Genomic DNA, 20,379 nt, shown 5'->3' with positions numbered 1-20,379 from the left:
GGCTCAGTGTCCACCCTGACATTTTGGAATGGAAACTGCCTTGGTTGCACTGTGGAATGAACTTTGCTGAGAGAGGGACATGAGGAGTGCAACTCTATTGATTCTCTGGGACCTCTGGGCAGCTTTTGATACCATTGACCATGGGATCCTTTGGGATAGGCTGTCTGGGCTGGGAGTTGGACATACTCCACTGCAGTGGTTCTGTTCCTACTTAGATGGCCTATTTCAGAAGATGGTGCTAGGGAAATATTGCTCTGTCCATTGGCAATTATGCCATGGGGTGCCACAGGGCTCTGTTTAACCCCCATGCTGTTCAACATCTACATGAAATCGCTAGCAGAGGTGTGATCTGCACTGGCTTCCAGTTAATTTCTAAGGCCAATTAGTGCTGGCATTAGCCTTCAAAGTCCTAAATGGCTTGGGGCTAGGTTAAATGAAAGATCACCCCCTTCATAAAATAGTAGGGTTGGACCGACAAGACCATCGAGTCCAACCCCCTGCTCAATGCAGGAATCCAAGCCAGAGCGTCCCTGACAGATGGCTGTCCAGCCTCATCTTGAATGCCTCCAGTGTGGGAGAGCCCACCACCTCCCTAGGGAATTGGTTCCATTGCCGTATTGCTCTAACAGTCAGGAAGTTTTTCCTGATGTTCAGCCGGAATCTGGATTCCTGTAATGTTTCCTTCCTTATTATTATTATTTATTACATTATATATACTTGCCTAGACCCTAAGAACATCCTCAGAGGTCCTTCTCTGAGTGGCCCCGCTGAATGAGGTAAGACAGGTGGCTACTAAGGAGAGGGCCTTTTAAGTGGTGGCACTCCGGTTGTGGAAAGCCTTCCCCAGAGAGGCTCGCCTATTGCCAACATTGTGATCCTTTCAGCACCAGATGAAGACCTTTTTATTTTTTATTTCATCTATAGCATGCCTTTTTGCAACAACAACAACAACAACGGCACTCAAGGCACAATAAAATCCACATTAAAAGCAAACTCTTAATTAAAATATAACATGAAAACAAATAGATTAAAAACACAATTAAAAATACAAAAGTGAAGGAAATAAGCAGAAACAACCAGTTTAAAACCCCTTCGGCCACAAATTAGCCTAAATGCCAACGGCCTTGTTAAGGAAATATCCAAGGCAGATTCAGTTGAACAGTCAGAAATTTATTAAAGCACATCACAGCTGGGGGAGAGGATGACAACACTGTGTCTCACCAAAAAAAGAAAAGAAAACAGGATGCCTTTATACAGACTGAAAGTTGGAGAACAAAGAAAATACACCGTGCATGCTCAAGAGCTAATTTAGCTTAGCAACAGTCTTATCAGCACAACTGCCTGCCTATCTTCAGGGATGAGCTACTTTGATGGATAGGAATTCTCTGCTTATAATGAGCAAGTTATTCCCTAGGGAGGCGGTGGGCTCTCCCACACTGGAGGCCTTCAAGGCGAGGCTGGACAGCCATCTGCCAGGGATGCTCTGACTTGGATTCCTGCACTGAGCACGGGGGTGGACTCCATGGCCTTGTAGACCCCTCCCAACCCTACTATTCTATGATTCTAAGTTACAAGTACCTTTTCATGGCAAGACACACACACACATTCTCTCAGTCCCATCAGGCACCTCACCTGAACCAAACTACTTACAAGGCCTAGTCAGGCCTACCTTCCCAGCCTGAATAAAAACATATTTGCCTGCGGAAGGAAGGACAACAGAGAAGGGGCCAACCAAACCTCCCTTGGCGGGAAGTTCCAGGACCTGGGAGCAACCACAGAGAAGGCTTCTTAATAGCTCAGGCTTTAAAAATTGTACCTTGCATCGTTGCTGTTTTTTACTTTGATTTTATTCTGTTTTAAACAAGTAGGTTTTTACAACTTGTTTTATTGTTTTTATATTCTATAGTTTTAAGTTTTATTTTGTGAACTGCCCACAGTGCTTGGCTAACTGAGCAGTATAGAAATGTAAGAAAAATAAAAAATATAATTTTAGAGCAGAAATTAGTTTTGGGAAAAATAAGTTATTTTGCAGATTTTGCAAAAATCCAACCCTACTATTCTATGATACTGTTTTGTTTTTTGCAAAACAAAAGTAGCCCAACAAACTCCAGGGAACTTGGGGTGAAGGTATACAAATGAGGTACCCTCCCTCCATGGGAAAGGCAGCTATAGAGTGCCTTGGGTCTTTCCCTTCCAAGCACTGCATTTAGCATCACCGAATCCTCCTTGTTTAGGTGATGAGGAAGCTGACAGAGTCTACTCTCCCCCTTTCTGCTTGCAGGCAAGCGAGCTTGTGTTGGCAAGAAGCTGGCATGCATGACAATATTTGTCAGCCTGACAACTATTCTGCAACATTTTACCCCGAAGCCGCTTGTGCCTCCTGAGGATCTTGATTTGTCACCAGCAGCAGGATTCCTGACCACTGCCCCCAAGCCCTACCAGCTCAGTGTTGCCCCTCGCTGAAGAACAGGGAATCACCACCTGACTCAGTTTTCATTTGCGGGATGGCCTTTTCTGATCTTGCATCCATCCACTGCCCCCCAAAAAGGTGTTTTCATTATATGGGTTTTTTCTCCTCTTTTGGAATGTTACTGTATTTCATGATGGGTTTGTTAGCTGCCTTGAGTAGCGCTCAACCACCAGAGAGGCAGCAATATAAATGTTGATATAAATAAAAAATTTAAAAGAATTCCCACTTTTGACATGACCAAGCAAGAGGTAAAAATGACTAATCTGTGAAATGCACCTAACTCTTCCTGAGTAAGAAATCAACATGTGGAGGAAAGCTTCCTCACCTTAACTCATTTATGTACATGTCAGAAAGTATCTGTGCTGGGGGATAGGGGAACAGTACTATGTGTTTACTCTTACCCTCACCTTCCTGTTTGTTAACCAGTAACTGACCCACGACAGGATCAATCTTCTTCTCCAGTTGTGTTGTTTGTTGAGCTTTAGCTATGGAAGTCCAGCTCCCCACAAGCGTCATAATGTAACTGGGGGTATTGCCCCTGCAGTAGGCTTCAAACTGTTAATTTAGAGGTGCCAAGATAGTGATAAATCAGATCCAGGTTTACTTACAAGGAGATACTTTACTGAGTACAATCAGCACACAGGCTTACCCAATGGTTGGATTAGACAGCTTCTCTGAACCCAGAGCCATGGGGTAAAATAGGTTTTATACTATACATGTTAGCAGCAAGGCAGCACGACACCAGCAAGGGCCAACTAGCGTTCATTCCCAGCAGAGACCAGCAGTTCTCAGCACAGGTACCTTCAGCTTTAAGACAAACAAACTTCACTTCCCAGGCCCATCTTGATAAGACCCTCTAGCTTGTTAGTATGGAATGTGCTTCAGGCTGCTACTATCGACCTTTAACTCATCTCACATGCTCAGAGGCCTACTAGCAGGGGAATTGCACTAATAATGAACTTAAGCAAAGCATTATGGACCTCTAGGCCCTTCTAGAACTACAGTTGACTTCATTACAGGCCTGGGGCCAATACACTAGGTTACTAACAGGGTTCTGTACAGTTCCCCGGCAGGGCTTCTGACACAGGCCTGCATCAGCAGGATTTCTCCTAGCAAAGGGAAGAGAGGAAGAAGCAGGTGAGGGTGTGTGTGTGTGCGTGCGTGCGCGTCTGGACACTGCCTACTGCTGAAATTAAGTCACTACCCTTAAATACAACACACCCATAAGTGCTAAATTTACTCAGGAATCTTTAGTGAGATACTTTGTCAAAACCTCTTCAAAAGACCAAACGTATAATGCATACTAGATCACCCTTACCCACACACTTGTTGGCACCCTCCTCAAACACAAGAAGAGAAGCAGTGGACTAGACAGACTAAATGCCTGCCTCGTCCAGCATTATGTTCCCCATAGCAGTCAAACAGATGCCTCAATGGAAGCCCACAACAGGATGTTGGTGCAATAACACTCTCCCACTCGTGTTCCCCAGCAACTGGTCCTAAAAGGCTGAAAGTAATATAATATAGCCATCATGACTAGTGCTCATTAATGTCTCTGCATCAACTTGGAGGGAGGTCTTGAGTGAGGCTGTGTCTTAGGACTGTGCCCTTTGCTCTGTGCTGTTAACATTTTTATTAATGACTTGGATGAGGTGGGTGGGGTGAGGTTGCTTATCACATTTGCAGATGACACAAGGCCAGGAGGGTTAACCAACCCTATAGAAGACAGACTCAAGTTTCAAAACAATCTTGACAGGTTGAAAAACTGGGCCAAGACTAACATGATGAAATTCAGCAATGATAAATGTAAAGCCCTGCATTTGGGTACAATGGGTGGAAGTTGCAGGGAAGCGGATTTTGGCTGAACAGTAGGAAAAACTTCCCAATGGCGAGAGCTATTTGGTGGTGGAACAGACTGCCTCAGGAAGCAGTGGGTTCTTCTTTGCTGGAGGTATTTAAGGGATCTCCAGGGCCCACCCCAACTCTGTCCTTCTAAAAGCTCACACTGGGACAGTGGCTTCAGAGCTGGAATGAAGGAGTCAGGGTGCCGCCAGCGGGGTCATAGCGGAAAACTTTGGGAACACAGGAGGAGCTGCCACAGCAAACACTGCCAGGCACAAAGGGAGGCTGGGAAGAAAACACGGCAGGGGCTACTGATACTATCACGTGGTATAACCCCCTTTTGAAGCCATCCAAATTGGTGGCCATCACTACATTTCATGGTAGTGAATTTCCTAGTTTGACTATGTGCCGTGTGAAGAAGTCCTTCCTTTGAACTGTCCTGAATCTCCCACCAATCAGTTTTACAGGATGCCCCTGTTGGGTGCTAGTATTATGAGAGGGAGAAAAAGGTCTCCCCATCCACGTTCTCCACACCATGCATAACTATGTAAACTTCTGTCACGCCCGCTGCCCTTACTCCCCTTTCCTCTAAGCTAAACAATCCCAGCGGTTGTTGTAATCTTTCCTTATAGAGGAGTTGCTCCAGCCCCTTGATAATTTTAGTTGCCCCTTTTCCAACTCTACAATGTCCTTTTTTTAGGTGTGGTGACCAGAACCGCGCACAGTATTCTGAGTGATTGCACCATAGATTTGTATAAAGGCAGTATGATCTTGGCAGTTTTATTTTCAATTTGTCAACATTTTCATCAAGCTGTCCACCACAACCCCAAGATCTCTTTCTTGGTCAGTCACAGTTAGCTCAGATCCCATCAGCTTGTATGTGGAGTTGGGATTTCTTGCCTCAACGTGCATCCCTCTACACTTGCTCACACTGAACCGCATTTGCCATGTTGATGCCCATTCTTGCAATCTGGAGAGATCCTTTTGGAGCCCCTTGCAATCCTGTTTTGTTTTAACCATCCTAAATAAATTGGAGTCACCAGCAAACGTGGCCACTTTACTGCTTACTCCTCATTCCAGCGTTGGTCCCAACACAGATTCCTGTGAGACCTCTTGGTCCAGAGTTAAGATTGCAAGTCGGAGGTAGGACTAAGGCTGGTTAGGATTCCTAACAAATGTGTTGGGAATCATTTAAAAGAAATTACTTAAGAATGATGAAATGACTTAGAATAGTTTAAGTAGTTAGGGATCCCAGCCAAAAATGCTCCCTCCAATCCACCCCCGCTTCTGCTTCTCCTTTTGCGGCTCCATATAGCGCAATCCTGGGCACGTGTATACTCGCACGCAAATCCTGTTAATTTGTACCAGAACTGGCATTCTAGCAGGTATGGTTAGGTTTGTCGCCCAAAACGTTTCGGGAAAGCTGGGGGGGGGGGGGCACACGCTTTGCTCCCAGAAGGGCCTCTCTGTCCGAGCGGCTGTCGGCCAGCCAGCGAACACGGGGAAAGCGGGACCAAAGGGCTGCCGTGGCGCGGAGGGGGCTGCCGCAGGAGCTCCCGCAGGAGCACACGCATCCTCGAGCCCATTCTTAGAACAGATCCGTTTTTACTCAGCAGCTGCCGGGCAGCTCGGGGTGCGGCGGCCCGTCGCGCGAGCGGCAAAGCAGCGCGTCACCAGCGCCTCGCTTCCCAGCAGAGCCCTGGCGCCGCGTCAGCCCGGGGCGGGGCGGGGCGGGGCGGGGCGGGGCGGGGCGGCCGCGGTCCACGGCGCCTGCGCGCGCCGGGGGCGGAGGCTGCCGGAGCGCGGCGACGCCTCCTCCGGCCACGGCGCCTCGCGGGAGGCGGCCGGGGCAGGAGGGGCCGCCGAACCCCGCCGCTCTTCCCTGGAACGGCTCCCCGTCTCCCGGCAGCTCCCCAGCGCAGCGCCCCGCGAAGGGCGCTGCTGACCCGGCAGGCGGCCTCGCGGGCGGGGCTGCTGTGAGCCTCGGCCTGGCTCCGGGCGTCACGCGGGCTGGAAAGCCTCTCCCTCGCCGCGGACGCCACGCCGGCCCGGCCCGGCCCGGCCCGGCCCCCAAGACTACAGCCCCCGGCAGCCTCCAGGGCACCGCCTCCCCCTCTTCTTGCGGCGGCGCGCCTGTTGTCGCCTTTGAGCGCGCTCGCGCCGCTGCTCGCCTCGGGGGCGCCGGGAAGGGCCCGCGGCGGGCGGCCCCTGGGGCCGGGCGGGGCGCCGACTCGGGCCGAGGCCGAGCTCCACGCGTTGCTTTGCCTGTCTAGATTCAGTTTCGCCTCTTTAGTTCCCTTTTGCTGTTTAACCCGGACTTGGAAATTCAGGCCGGAGAGGGCACCGCCTTTTATTTATTTTATGTTGTTTGTGTTATTTTTTGTGTTTCTCTCAGTGCACTCTTTTCTTTCTGTAGATCATTTTGTCGTCCTTCTGTAAAAAAATATGAAAACCTTTAAAAAAGTGTGTGTGTGTATATATATATTTTAAACAGTAAACCACAGGCAGAGCCTCCAAAGACGACGACTACTGGAGGCCATTTCTGCCCCCCTCTTAAGCTTGTTCTGTCCTCCGTCTCTGCAGCTGGGGGGGCAGCGTGACACCTTCATACTAAAACGCTTGAAATGTAATGCAGTGTTTTTACCTTAAAGCTGGTTTGGCTTGTCCTCAGCGTCCTCGTTTTTAAATTAATATTTGAGCTGGCCTCTCGCTGTTTTTAGCAGATCCGGGTTCTTTTTTAAGAAGTCTAGAAACTCTGCACAGGTCATGTTAATGTTCAGTTTCGCCTGCAGCTTGCCTTCGCAATGCTATCGCTCAGCCTGTTTCTGTCCTTGGCCCATAGTTCTGTCGTTAACCTGAAAACTCTCACAGCAGGCATTAGACACAGGAATGGAAAGTGCAAAAGAGATCAGTGTTTTGCCAAAGGCAGAGAGGTTCTTTTTGGATTCAGAGCAATGACTACAGAAGGGAGCAAGAGTCAAATAGCTTTACTAACTATAGCAGGCAGAGTATTACAGTTAAGCATATGATGTTATAAAGCAAAACTTAGCAAAATTACTTCTCCGTTCTGCTGTTGGGAGCCCCAGAGAGCTTCAGCTACTGGGCGGTATAGAAATGAAATAACGACAGCGGAGAGACTCCAGTTGGCCAATGTGCAGCACTTCTGTGGTCCCAGTCTGTGTTGAAGCTCCACTAAATGATGCTCAGAAGGGGCATATATACTCAGAATCTCCCATGTCTATGTGCTGTCTTTTACACCTCTGTAATCAATCACACCTGTTGTGATGGTCTCATGATTTTAGGCATGTTTTCGTCTTACCCAAAAGATAAGCTAAATTAGCAGGTGGACTACAGCCAAAGAGATCTTCCCTGCCTTCCAAGGCCATACCATCCTAACTTGTTGGAAAAACAAAGAGTCAGGCCAAGAAACTTCCTGTCTACTCAGCACTGATTAGTCCTCATCTGGAGTACTGTGTCCAGTTTTGGGCACCGCACTTTAAGAAGAATGCAGACAAGGTGGAGTTTGTTCAGAGGAGGGCAGCAAAGATGATCAGGGGACTGGAAACAAAGCCCTAAGAAGAGAGACTGAAAGAACTGGGTATGTTTAGCCTTGAGAAGAGAAGACAGAGAGGAGATATGATAGCGCTCTTCAAGTACTTGAAAGGTTGTCACAGAGAGGAAGGCCAGGATCTGCATTGGATTCCTGCATTGAGCAGGGGGTTGGACTCGATGGCCTTGTAGGCCCCTTCCAACCCCACTGTTCTATGATTCTATGATCTTTTCTCAACCATCCCAGAATGCAGGACATGGAATGATGGGCTCAAGTGACAGACAGATTCCAGCTGAACATCAGGAAAAACTTCCTGACGGTTAGAGCAATACGACAATGGAACCAATTCCCTAGGGAGGTGGTGGGCTCTCCCACACTGGAGGCGTTCAAGACGAGGCTGGACAGCCATCTGTCAGGGATGCTGTGACTTGGATTCCTGCATTGAGCAGGGGGTTGGACTCGATGGCCTTGTAGGCCCCTTCGAACCCTACTATTCTAGGATGTTTAAAGAGGCCTAAGAGACCTGGTTTTTAAGGTCTCACAGGAGTTTCAGGCATGAAAGAAGCAGTTGTAGCGTGTCACACTATCTCCTCGATATACAAAGGTCTTCTGGGGAATTTCCTCTACAACCAGTTTCTTCATTTGGCTGCCACTGCCCTCTAGCATTTGTCTCAATCTCTGCCCATCTGTGTTCTGCTCCTTGGAGGCAATCTGTTCCCTTACTTGTAGAACACAATAGTCATACAGCTTGTCAGTGTCGACCTCAACGTGGAGTGCTGTAGCAAGAGTATGTAAATCTGCCCATTTCACATTATTGTGAAGTGAGAGCACTGACATTTGTTTTTTTTAAAAGTGATGTTTCAACATCATACAATTTTTCCAGGTATTCAATGCACCATTTCAATGCCTTATAGGCTTCCTGTCTGAATGTTCTGTTGTCAGCTGGAGACACATTGTCCAAAATGGCTTGGGCTAATCTACCGTAGAATTTTTCCTCTCTTCACTTAAGTTTTGAATGGAGGCCTTCCATGGCACCATGGAGTTCTGTGGAGCTGACATTCTTACATTCCAGTTTCTTCACAGCGTCTTGAAAGATTACTATCAGATTGTGCAAAAAATAAACATAACCAAGAAGGAAAGATTTGTGTTCTTCCTCACTGAAAGCTGCCCACACATTTTTCACACATTCTTCTTCCTCCTCTGAAAAAAGTATGCCCTCAGGACAGGCCAGCACTGTAGTATGCGTTCAATAGCGGGTAGAAGTGACAACCATCTTGGTAGGCGCCGAAGCACGTCTTTGTGTTGGATTTCTACAAACTCAGTAGAGGACAAGAGAGACTCTACTTTCTTGGCTGGAAAGCTAAACTCACTGTATACCTTGAGGATAAATGTTTCTGCATCAAAACTCAATGACTTCATCTAATGTTTGAGGCAATTCTGGATTGTATGATATTTACATCCCACTTGTATCACGTGGTCATTAAACTGTTATAATTTCTGATACACTGACTTGTGTTTTCCAAAATTTACAGAAGCACTGTCAGCTACATAAGAAGACATGCTGCTAATGCCGAGACCATTCTTCTGTAGAATATTAGAGATCCGTGCTGCAATTGCCTCACTTGTCTCATCATTGACATTGTAAAAATCAAGCAAGCCGTGCACAATTCCCTCTGTCACAGAAAATAACATACGTTTAATGGGAAGAATTTTCTGTGTCCCTTGTTGGAGGCAGCAAACCCAACCGTTAAGGAAATATCCAAGCCAGGTTAGGTTGAACAGTCAGAAATTTATTAAAGCACGTCGCAGCCGTGGGAGAGACAGATGAAACTGTGTCTCTGCCCCCCAAAAGAAAACGATGCATTTATACAGACTGAAAGTTGGAGAACAAAAACACACTACACATGCTCAGAAACCAATTAGTGCTCAGCACAGTCTTATCAGCACAGCAGCCTTCTTATCTTTGGGGATGAGTTACTTTGGTGGATAGGAATTTCTTGCTTATGAGCAAATTATAACTACCTTCTCATGGTCACACACACACACACACACACACACACACTCACTCAATCCCATCAGGCACCTCACCTGAACCAAACTACTTACAAGGCCTAGTCAGGCCTACGTTCACAATACCCCCTTTGAGCCATCTGTGCTTGTATTGTTATCAGTTGTTCAATCTCTTCTGTCTTTCTATTTTCACATTTCTCTTTGCATTCTACTGACCATCTGGTGCAGTTCAGCTTTATGTATAGTTTTTATAAGGAATTTGATACAACATTTAATCAAAGCGATGATCACACGGAACAAAACAATCTAAACAACAATTATGCTTATTACATTGCACATCTTGCTAGGTGACTGTTCCTGGTATATGTAGGTAATAGGGTTTAATCATTTTAGTCTCTTGTGGAATTGGGGTCATTGGTATGCTTCTATGAGCATGGACTGGCACATGGCTGCAGATCTAACAGCTGGATATATTCAAGTCTACTTGAATCTGGTTCACTATCAAGCAGGAGCAGGATGTAGGTGGGCCACATCATGAAAATGTGCCTCTGGTAGAGGCTGAGACAACTCTTCACTAACAGGAGCAGGGATCACTGCTAGGCTTATGCTCACTTGGCCAGCAATTGCTTGGCGCTCTAGTCCTTTAGAGGTGGCTATTTTGTCATCCAGAGGAGGCCAAATTGCCAAAAGTCTAAGAAGATCTCACACAATAGCAGGAAAAAGGCAACAAGCCAGTACCATGATGGCAACCAAAGACGGTCTTCTCTTTCTGGGTCCAAAATGACTCAAAGGGCTGATGAACTCTGTGTTAGGGCATAGAATCACAGAATCATAGAATAGGGTTGGAAGGGGCCTACAAGGCCATCGAGTCCAACCCCCTGCTCAATGCAGGAATCCAAGTCAGAGCATCCCTGACAAATGGCTGTCCAGCCTCATCTTGAAGGCCTCCAGTGTGGGAGAGCCCACCACCTCCCCAGGTAATTGGTTGCATTGTCGTATTGCTCTTACAGTCAGAAAGTTTTTCCTGATGTTCAGCCAGAATCTGGCTTCCTGTCACTTGAGCCCATTATTCCATGTCCTGCACTCTGGGATGATGAAGAAGAGATCCTGGCCTTCTCTGTGACAACCTTTTAAGTACTTGAAGAGTGCTATCATATCTCCCCTCAGTCGTCTCTTCTCAAGGCTAAACATGCCCAGTTCTTTCAGTCTCTCTTCACAGGGCTTTGTTTCCAGTCCCCTGATCATCTTTGTTGCCCTCCTCTGAACCCTCTCCAGTTTGTCTGCATCCTTCTTAAAGTGTGGTGCCCAGAAATGGACACAGTACTCCAGATGAGGCCTAACCAGTGCTGAGTAGAGGGGAACTAGTAATTCCCGGGATTTGGAAGCGATGCTTCTATTAATGTAGCGCAAAAGAGTATTGGCCTTTTTTGCAGCCACATCACATTGTTGGCTCATATTCAGCTTGTGATGGACAACAATTCCAAGATCCTTCTCGCTTGTAGTGTGGTTGAGCCACGTATCCCCCATCTTGTAACTGTGCATTGGGTTTCTTTTTCCTAGGTGCAGAACTTGGCATTTATTCCTCTTCAATGTCATTCTGTTGTTTTCTGCCCAGCGCTCCAGTCTATCCAGATCACTTTGAATTTTGGTTCTGTCTTCCAAAGGATTAGCTATCCCTCCCAATTTTGTGTCATCTGCAAATTTGATCAGCATTCCCGGCACCTCCTCCTCCAAGTCATTAATAAAAATGTGGAAGAGCACTGGGCCCAGGACTGAGCCCTGCGGTACCCCACTCGTTACCTCTCCCCAGTTTGAGAAGGTCCCATTGATAAGCACTCTTTGAGTCCATTTCTGTAGCCAACTGTGGATCCACTGGATCGTTGTTTCATCTAGCCCACTTTGAGCTAGTTTGCTCATCAGGATATCATGGGGCACTTTGTCAAAAGCTTTGCTGAAGTTGAGGTATATGATGTCTACAGCATTCCCACGGTCTACAAGGGAGGTGACTTGATCAAAAAATGAGATCAGATTTGTCTGGCAGGACTTGTTCTTGACAAATCCATGTTGGCTTCGAGTAATCACGGCATTGTTGTCAAGGTGCTTCCAGATGGATTGCTTTATCATCTGCTCCAGAATTTTTCCAGGGATTGATGTCAGACTGACTGGTCTGTAGTTCCCAGGTTCCTCCTTTTTACCCTTTATTTATTTATTTCATTTCTATACCGCCCAATAGCTGAAGCTCTCTGGGCGGTTCACAAAAACTAAAACCAAACAACACACAATAAAATAATTTAAAATATATAGAACATTAAAACCACAATATAACAATACAACCACAATAAAACCTAGTAGCAGTACAGGAGTTTAAAATACAGATTTAAAACAGCAAAGATAAAAATTTAGAAAGCTAAAATGCCTGGGAAAATAAAAAGGTCTTCACCTGGCGCCGAAAGGAGTACAATGTAGGCGCCAGGCGAACCTCACTAGGGAGCTCATTCCAGAGCCGGGTGCCACAACAGAAAAAGCCCTCCTCCTAGTAGCCACCCGCCTCACTTCCTTTGGCAGGGGCTCACGGAGAAGGGCCGCTGATGATGAACTTATGGTCCGGGCAGGCACATATGGGAGGAGGCGATCCTTCAGGTAACCTGGCCCCAAGCCGTTAAGGGCTTTGAATGTTAACACCAGCACTTTGAATCGGGCCCGGAAATGGACTGGCAGCCAGTGCAGCTGGAAAAGTACTGGCGTAATATGAGCTCGCAGGCCAGTCCCTGTTAACAATCTTGCTGCCCTATTTTGGACCAGCTGAAGTTTCCGGACCGTTTTCAAAGGCAGCCCCACGTGTAATGCATTGCAGTAATCCAGACGAGAAGTTATCAGAGCATGGATAACTGTAGCTAGGCTATCTCTGTCCAGATAAAGGCGTAGTTGGTATACCAGCCTAAGCTGATAAAAAGTGCTCCGTGCCACTGAGTTCAGCTGTGCCTCAAGTGACAGTTCTGGATCCAAGAGCACCCCCAAACTACGAACCTGATCCTTTAGGGGGAGTGCAACCCCCTCCAGAACAGGTTGAATATCACCTAGCCGGGCAAACGAACCACCCACTAACAGTACCTCCGTCTTGTCTGGATTGAGTTTCAGTTTATTAGCCCTCATCCAGTCCATTACCGTGCCCAGGCACTGGTTCAGAACAGCCACTGCCTCACCTGGTTTTGATGAGAAAGAGAGGTAGAGCTGGGTGTCATCCGCATATTGATGGCACCTCAGCCCACACCTCCGGATAACCTCCCCCAGCGGTTTCATGTAGATGTTAAACAGCATGGGGGATAGAATAGAGCCCTGTGGAACCCCATGGCACAATTGCCATAGCACAGAGCAATAATCCCCCAGCACCACCTTCTGGAATCGGCCATCCAAGTAGGAGCGGAACCACTGTAGTGCAGTGCCTCCAACTCCCAACCCAGACAACCTATCCAGAAGGATACCATGATCGATGGTATCGAAAGCCGCTGAGAGGTCCAGGAGAATCAACAGGGTCGCACTCCCCCTGTCCCTCTCCTGGCAGAGGTCATCCCACAGGGCGACCAAGGCAGTTTCCGTTCCAAAACCAGGCCTGAAGCCCGATTGAAATGTATCTAGATAATCCGTTTCATTCAAGAGTGCCTGGAGCTGGCCTACAACCACCCGCTCAAGCACCTTGCCCAGGAAGGGGATGTTGGCCACTGGCCTATAATTGTTAACATCCTCTGGGTCCAGGTTAGGCTTTTTCAGGAGTGGTCTAATTACTGCCTCTTTTAAAGCGGCAGGCACCACTCCCTCTCTCAAGGAGGAATTTACAACCTCCTGGACCCAGCCGGACAACCCCTCCTTGTTTGATTTAATAAGCCATGAAGGGCAAGGGTCAAGCACACAAGTGGTCGATCGGACTTGGCCAAGCACCTTGTCCGCATCCTCAGGCCTCAGTAACTGAAACTCATCCAATAAAACTGGACCAGACGGTGCTCTGAACGCCTCTACCAATGGAACTGCATTAATGGTGGTGTCCAATTCATGACGAATCTGAGTGACTTTATCCTCAAAGTGCTGCGCAAACTCGTCACAGCGTGCTACCGAGGGTTCCACCGTCTCTCTCCCTGGCCCAGAATGTAACAGGCTGCGAACCACTCGGAAAAGCTCTGCCAGACGACACTGAGAAGATGCAATGCTGGTGGAAAAGAACTGTCTCTTTGCCCCCCTCACCGCCACAGAGTGGGCTCGATAGTGGGCTCTTACCTGTGTTCGGTCAGACTCAGCACGAGTTTTCCTCCACCTGCGTTCTAGCCGTCTCCCCTCTTGCTTCATTGCCCTCAGCTCAGGTGTATACCAAGGAGCTGGCTGGGCTCTGCTCAGAGGGAGAGGGCGCTTGGGCGCGATCGTGTCAACCGCCCGAGTCATCTCTGCATTCCACAGACCGACCTGGGCTTCGACGGGAGCACCAGCCATACCAGCAGGAAAATCCCCCAGAGCCCTCTGGAATCCATCGGAATCCATTAATCTCCGGGGGCGGACCATTTTAATAGGTCCCCCACCCTTGCAGAGGGGAAAGGCCGCCAGGAGTCTAAACCTCAGCAGGAAGTGATCTGACCATGACAAAGGGACAGATGTTAATTCCTCCACTTTCAGATCACCATCCTCCTGCCCAGTCGAGAAAACCAGATCAAGCGTGTGTCCTTTTGTATGCGTTGGGCCGATGACATGTTGGGACAGCCCCATGGTTGTCATGGCAGCCATGAAGTCCTGAGCCGCCCCGGATACAGCGGCCTCGGCATGGAAGTTGAGATCCCCCAGGACCATCATCCTGGGGGTCCTCAACACCAAGTCCGAGACCACCTCCGTCAGCTCAGGCAGGGAGTCCGATGGGCAGCGGGGTGGGCGGTACACCAACAGAATCCCTAATCTGTCCCGGGTACCCAACACAAGGTACAGACACTCAAGATCTGCACTCGAATGAGCAGGAAGCCTTGAGAGGGAGATTGAATTCCTATAGACCACGGCAACCCCCCCTCCCCGACCCTCAAGTCGGTGTTGGTGCTGCACCGCGTACCCAGGAGGGCACAGCTGGGAGAGAGTGACCCCTCCCAGTTCCCCCACCCAGGTCTCAGTAATACATGCCAGGTCAGCCCCCACAATCAAATCATGGATGAGGGAGGTCTTATTTTGGGCCGACCTGGCATTCAGCAGCAGCACCACCAGACCCGAGGGCAGACTGGTAAGGCTGCCAGGAACCATCAAGTTGGGGGAAGAACCAGAAGAGGGGACAGCTGTAAGGTGTCTAGCCCCTCTTCTCCTCAGCTGGCCTGTTAATCCCCCAACGCCAGACCTCCCCCTGCCCATGACCACAGTTATGGTGGCACCTCCCCCACCCCCTGAGTTGCCCAATAGTCCTCCCAGGCACATATTAAAATATTAAGATATAGAATACACAACAGTTTAAAAGAATATAAAAAAGATAAAAGAGAACAGCAGCTAAGAAGGAGCAGATAGTCCACGTTTGCCCCTTCCCCTGGTCTTTAAAGCTGCTGCCCTCTGCTGCTGCTGCTATTTGCTGCTGGTGTTGTTGCAGAACCCAGAGTCAGAGAGACCACGGAGTGAAGGAAAAAGAGATTCTTTATTTAACGCGCGGGCTTAAGGCTGGAATCGTTTCCAAAGAGCCAGAAGCCCCGATTTACATCAGCACATTGTTTTTATAGACATTGTGACACATATGAAACGGCTCCTCCTCCCCCTCCCGCGTGGGGTTGCAGTCCTCAACATTTCTTCTCCTAGCACCATTGTTTATAATACAAGAACTGGGTTATAGGGTAGCCATGATAAGGAGAGAACAGAAGAGAACAGCAGAGAACAAGATATACAATTGTATGACCTTTGACAAGATAAGGAATTCCTGTGTCTCGTCAGCTTACAACAATGTATTCAAGGGAGAAAGAGCTCAGCAAGAACATGAAGCATGAGACTGCATGAGGCTACTTAGTCTGACCCCCGATATGGCTGCTACAGTGCTGTGGCTGCTGGTGTCTCTGGAGAGGCAGATGGGTAGATCTTCAGGTCCTACGCGACTCCAAGTGCGAAGCTAATTGCGCACTTAGCGTCGCACTTGGCGCGACGCCGTGGCGCACGCCGTGGCGCAGCCTCTGGCAGCCCCGCCTTAAGTACCTGTGGGCGGGGGCAGAAGCAGGCTCAGGATCCACCTGGTGCAGCTGCTGGCTGGTCCTCCTTCCCCAGGCTCCTTCCCGAGCAGCCTCTGGCAGCCCCGCCTTTTTGGAGATAGGGACAACGTTAATCCTTCTCCAGTCATCTGGCACTTACCCCATCCTCCATCATTTCTCAAAGAGAACAGACAGCGGTTCTGAGAGTTCTTCTGCCAGTTCCTTTATTACTTGAGGATGCAGTTCATCTGGCCCTGGAGATTTGAACTCATTCAAAGTCATTAGGTGTTCCTTGACCATATGCCTATCGATCTCAAGCTGCAATCCTGCCCCTTCAGCCTGTACTTCGCCTTTGCCGTGGGGGTCATAGACCCTCTTATGGGAGAAGACTGAGCCAAAGTAGGAATTGAGCACCTCTGCCTTTTCTTTGTCATCTGTTATCGTTTTGCCATCCTTATTTAATAGCTGGACCACCATTTCTTTCCTCTGCCTTTTACTATGCACATAGCTGAAGGAAGCCTTTTTGTTGTTTTTAGCATCCCTTGCTAACCTCAGCTCATTTTGTGAAGCCACATTGGCTTCTTCTGTTGTCTTCCACCTTTTCTTCTTCTTGGAATTGTTTGTCATTGTGCCTTGAGAATTTCCTTTTTTAAAAGCCCCCACCCATATTGGACTCCTTTTCCCGTTAGCGTTGCTTGCCATGGGATCTTACTGATCATTGTTCTGAGTTTATTAAAATCAGCTTTCCTAAAATCCAGGGTACGCGTTTGACTACACTCAGCTTTTGCTTCCCTTAGAACCAAGAACTCAAGTACAACATGGTCGCTTTCCCCCAGAGTTCCTGTAGCGGCTACTTTATCCACTAAGTCATCTCTGTTGGTTAGGATCAAGTCAAGGATACCCGATCCTCTAGTTCCTTCCTCTACTTTCTGTAGGAGGAAGTGGTCTGCCACACAAGACAGGAATTTCCTGGAGGGGCCATGTTTTGCAGATTTGTCTCCCAACAAATATCGGGGAAATTGAAGTCCCCCATTACTACTACATCATGCTTCCTTAAAACATTGGCTATTTGCTTTTCAAAAGTTTCATCCTTGTCTTCTCCTTGATTGGGTGGCCGGTAGTAGACTCCGACCACCAGGTTCCTTTTATTCTTTGCTCCATTCATTTTGATCCAGATGCTTTCGATGGGGCTACCAAGCTCCTCCTCCTGTATTTCTGTGCAGATATATGTATTTTTCACATACAGTGCAACCCCACCTCCCTTTCTGTTCCTCCTGTTCTTTTTGAACAAGTTATATCCTTCAATTGCTGTATTCCAGTCATGAGAGTCATCCCACCAAGTCTCAGTTATACCTATCAGGTCATAATTTCCCTCCTGTATTAAGAGTTCAAGTTCGTTCTGTTTGTTTCCCATACTCTGGGCATTAGTATATAATAAAAAAATAAAAATAATGTATTTTTCGTTCCCTTTCTATCCCTCTTCTAACTACTGGAAGGATGGATGAGAAAACTATCTGGGCCCCAAAGTCCTTGAGTTTCCTTCCCAAAGCTTCAAAGTCTGACGTGATCTCTTCGTAGCTCCGCTTGGCGGTATCATATGTTCCCTTGGCTGAAATCACTAGCATTTCCTTGACTCCCCAGATTCTATCTAACCTACTGGTGAAACGTGGATGATAAAAGGTATAGGTCACTCCTTCCAATTGGGGAAAATTAGAAATATAGGCCTTCCGGCTCCACACCGGAAAGAAATCTAACACATTTTTAATTTTCAGCACTTTATTCTCTAGTTGTAACTCATTGTGTAAAAGGTTTTGCAACTCCCTTTCCTCTGGTGTCAGTGGGTGTTCTTTCTTTTTCCTTTCCTGGGATCCCCAAGCCACCAAATTATGATGATCACTTAACTGGTTTCAATTGTTGAAATCACCCATGATCAGCAATGTTCGATTTGTGATAACACAATCCTTTAAAGTTTGCCATAGCTTTTTCCGACAAGAAGCGGAGACGCATACAGGCCGCAGAGTCTAAAATGTTTTGTTTCCACCTTACCCTCGTCTCCCCTGTCTTTTAGACTAAAGTCTGTTATTACCAAATATCCTGGGTCTGCTTCAATTGTTCTTTTAATCTCTAAATCCGGTCTCCATCTCATGACTACTCCTACACCACCCTTCCCTTTTTCGTTATAGGACCATAAAGATGGTCCCCAAGCTCAAAATTGTTGCGCGAGGCTTGTTTCCTTCTCCGAATCAAAATTTAGTTCTTGGAGAACTGTAATGTCGATTCCCAAATGTGCTAAGTTTATTAATATCTCTTCCCTCCTTTCTTTCTGTTTCAAACCTCTAAAATTCCATGTGGCTATTTTAAAGTTAGGCATACTTTGCAAAGTATAAGATTATTAAGACTATTAAGATTATTAAAACCATCAAAACTATTAAAATGACTCTGACGTTGATATTAATACTGTTGCAGAACCCAGAGTCAGGGAGACCACGGAGTGAAGGAAAAAGAGATTCTTTATTTAACGCGCGGGCTTAAGGCTGGAATCATTTCCAAAGAGCCAGAAGCCCCGATTTACATTAGCACATTGGTTTTATAGACATTGTGACACATAGGAAACGGCTCCTCCTCTCCCTCTCACATGGGGTTGCAGTCCTCAACATTTCTTCTCTTAGCACTATTGTTTATAATACAAGAACTGGGTTATAGGGTAGCCATGATAAGGAGAGAACAGAAGAGAACAGCAGAGAACAAGATATACAATTGTATGACCTTTGACAAGATAAGGAATTCCTGTGTCTCGTCAGCTTACAACAATGTATTCAAGGGAGAAAGAGCTCAGCAAGAACATGAAGCATGAGACTGCATGAGGCTACTTAGTCTGACCCCCGATATGGCTGCTACAATACATTTTTGAAAATGGGGAACAACTAGAGGACAATCTTTTTCAACCTAATTTGTTTTAACCTAATTTTACCATAAAAATTCCTAATTATTCCTAAATGGGTCTTCTTTTTAAATGTACAACACGCAGACAGAATTTATTCCCCATAAGACTGAGGTCCTATTCCCTCCTATGTCTATCAGATCCCATCAGCCTCTACTTCCATGCTATCCACTCCGACTATCAGTGACTCTTCCCCCCTCCCCCAGCTTCCTGCTGAGGTGTAGCCCTACTCGATATTGTTATTGTCTGTTGTGGGTCCGAAAATGGATCCTCCAGCAGAAGAGGGTTGCCAGGTGAAGGCGAAGGGGCTCTTAAAGGGGACTGTTTTTCTTTCTCTCCCCTCCCTTCTCCTCATCCTCCTCTCTCTGCCATCTCCTGGTCCCGTTTCTCCTGTTTCTGTTCTCTCCAACCCTTCAAGACGAGGCTGGACAGCCATTTGTCAGGGATGCTCTGACTTGGATTCCTGCATTGAGCAGGGGGTTGGACTTGATGGCCTTGTAGGCCCCTTCCAACCCTACTATTCTATTATTCTATGATTCTATGATTCCCTTGCCTTGTAACCTGTCTGTTTCCATCATTTGTTCTTCTACGGTGTTTGACCGCTCCTTATTATTTTCATTCTCGCTCAAGCCCTTTTTAAACATCTTCCCTTCTTTCCCAGTGTGTATCCCTCTCTGTTGTTTCCTTTGCCCATGTTCGGCCCTCCTTTCCATACCCCTTTCCTGTCCTTCTCTTTCCTTTTTCTTCTTCCATTTGCCTTTCCTGCATCACCTTGATCTTTTCCATCACCTTCATTAATGTAAATTCGGCCATCTCTAGGTCCCACTTATAGTCCTGTATCCCCCGTTTCGCATGCATAATCTTTTCCATTATATCTGTAGAGTTGGGATTGTTTTTCTTTTCTTTTTCTAATTGTTCCACGGTTTTTTGTTGCATTTCTAGGTTTATTTTCAATCCTGCCTATTTAGTTACACGCAAATATTTTTCCTTTACAAGGTCTTCTAATCGGTTAGTCTCTAACCATTTGCTTTTCTTATCTGCTCTTCGAACTTGCCTTTGTTCCTTAGGCTGCTGAGTCCTCTCTGTGTCAGTAACAGTGGCAGTGCTCCCCTTTCTTTTATGTCCCTGGTTGTTGCCAGACCTTTCTTTTTCCTTTCCCGCTCCTTCGCCTTCACATTCCTGTACCTCCATCTCTTCTAAGTCTCGCTCGTCTTCTGTTCCTTCTTGTAAAGCCTCAAATCTGTTTTTCCCTTCTAAGCCTGGCTCGATCACCCGGTGTGCGGATCTTTCCTCCCTCCTCTTTTGGGGGGTCAGTTTTCCTCTCTTCCCTTTCTGTACCATTTCCCACCTCTGGTCTCTATTAGTCCCATTTCTCCATATTCAG

The 20,379-nt window shown here is 47.2% G+C and overlaps 2 protein-coding genes across 3 annotated transcripts in view; both read left to right on the top strand.

Moving 5' to 3' along the window:
• Window positions 1-2,664, top strand: part of LCMT2 (leucine carboxyl methyltransferase 2) — a 36,554-nt gene extending 33,890 nt beyond the window's left edge. For both annotated transcript variants that reach the window (XM_084842188.1, XM_084842187.1), the window contains exon 14: window positions 2,282-2,664. In XM_084842188.1, coding sequence (XP_084698314.1) covers window positions 2,282-2,463 — 182 coding nt within the window. In that variant the 3' untranslated portion in view covers window positions 2,464-2,664. The remainder of the gene's footprint in view (window positions 1-2,281) is intronic.
• A 2,598-nt stretch (window positions 2,665-5,262) lies between these two features.
• LOC146349147 (zinc finger BED domain-containing protein 4-like) overlaps window positions 5,263-20,379 on the top strand; it is a 41,291-nt gene continuing 26,174 nt past the window's right edge. Inside the window, exon 1 of the mRNA XM_084842214.1 lies at window positions 5,263-5,455. The gene's annotated coding sequence lies outside the window, so the exon portion shown is untranslated. The remainder of the gene's footprint in view (window positions 5,456-20,379) is intronic.

Source organism: Heloderma suspectum, chromosome 3 (assembly GCF_057233095.1).
Source record: "Heloderma suspectum isolate Gila_16-S chromosome 3, 16-S_ref, whole genome shotgun sequence".
NCBI classification, from domain to species: Eukaryota; Metazoa; Chordata; class Lepidosauria; order Squamata; family Helodermatidae; genus Heloderma; species Heloderma suspectum.
This window is presented reverse-complemented; position numbering and strand designations above follow the sequence as displayed.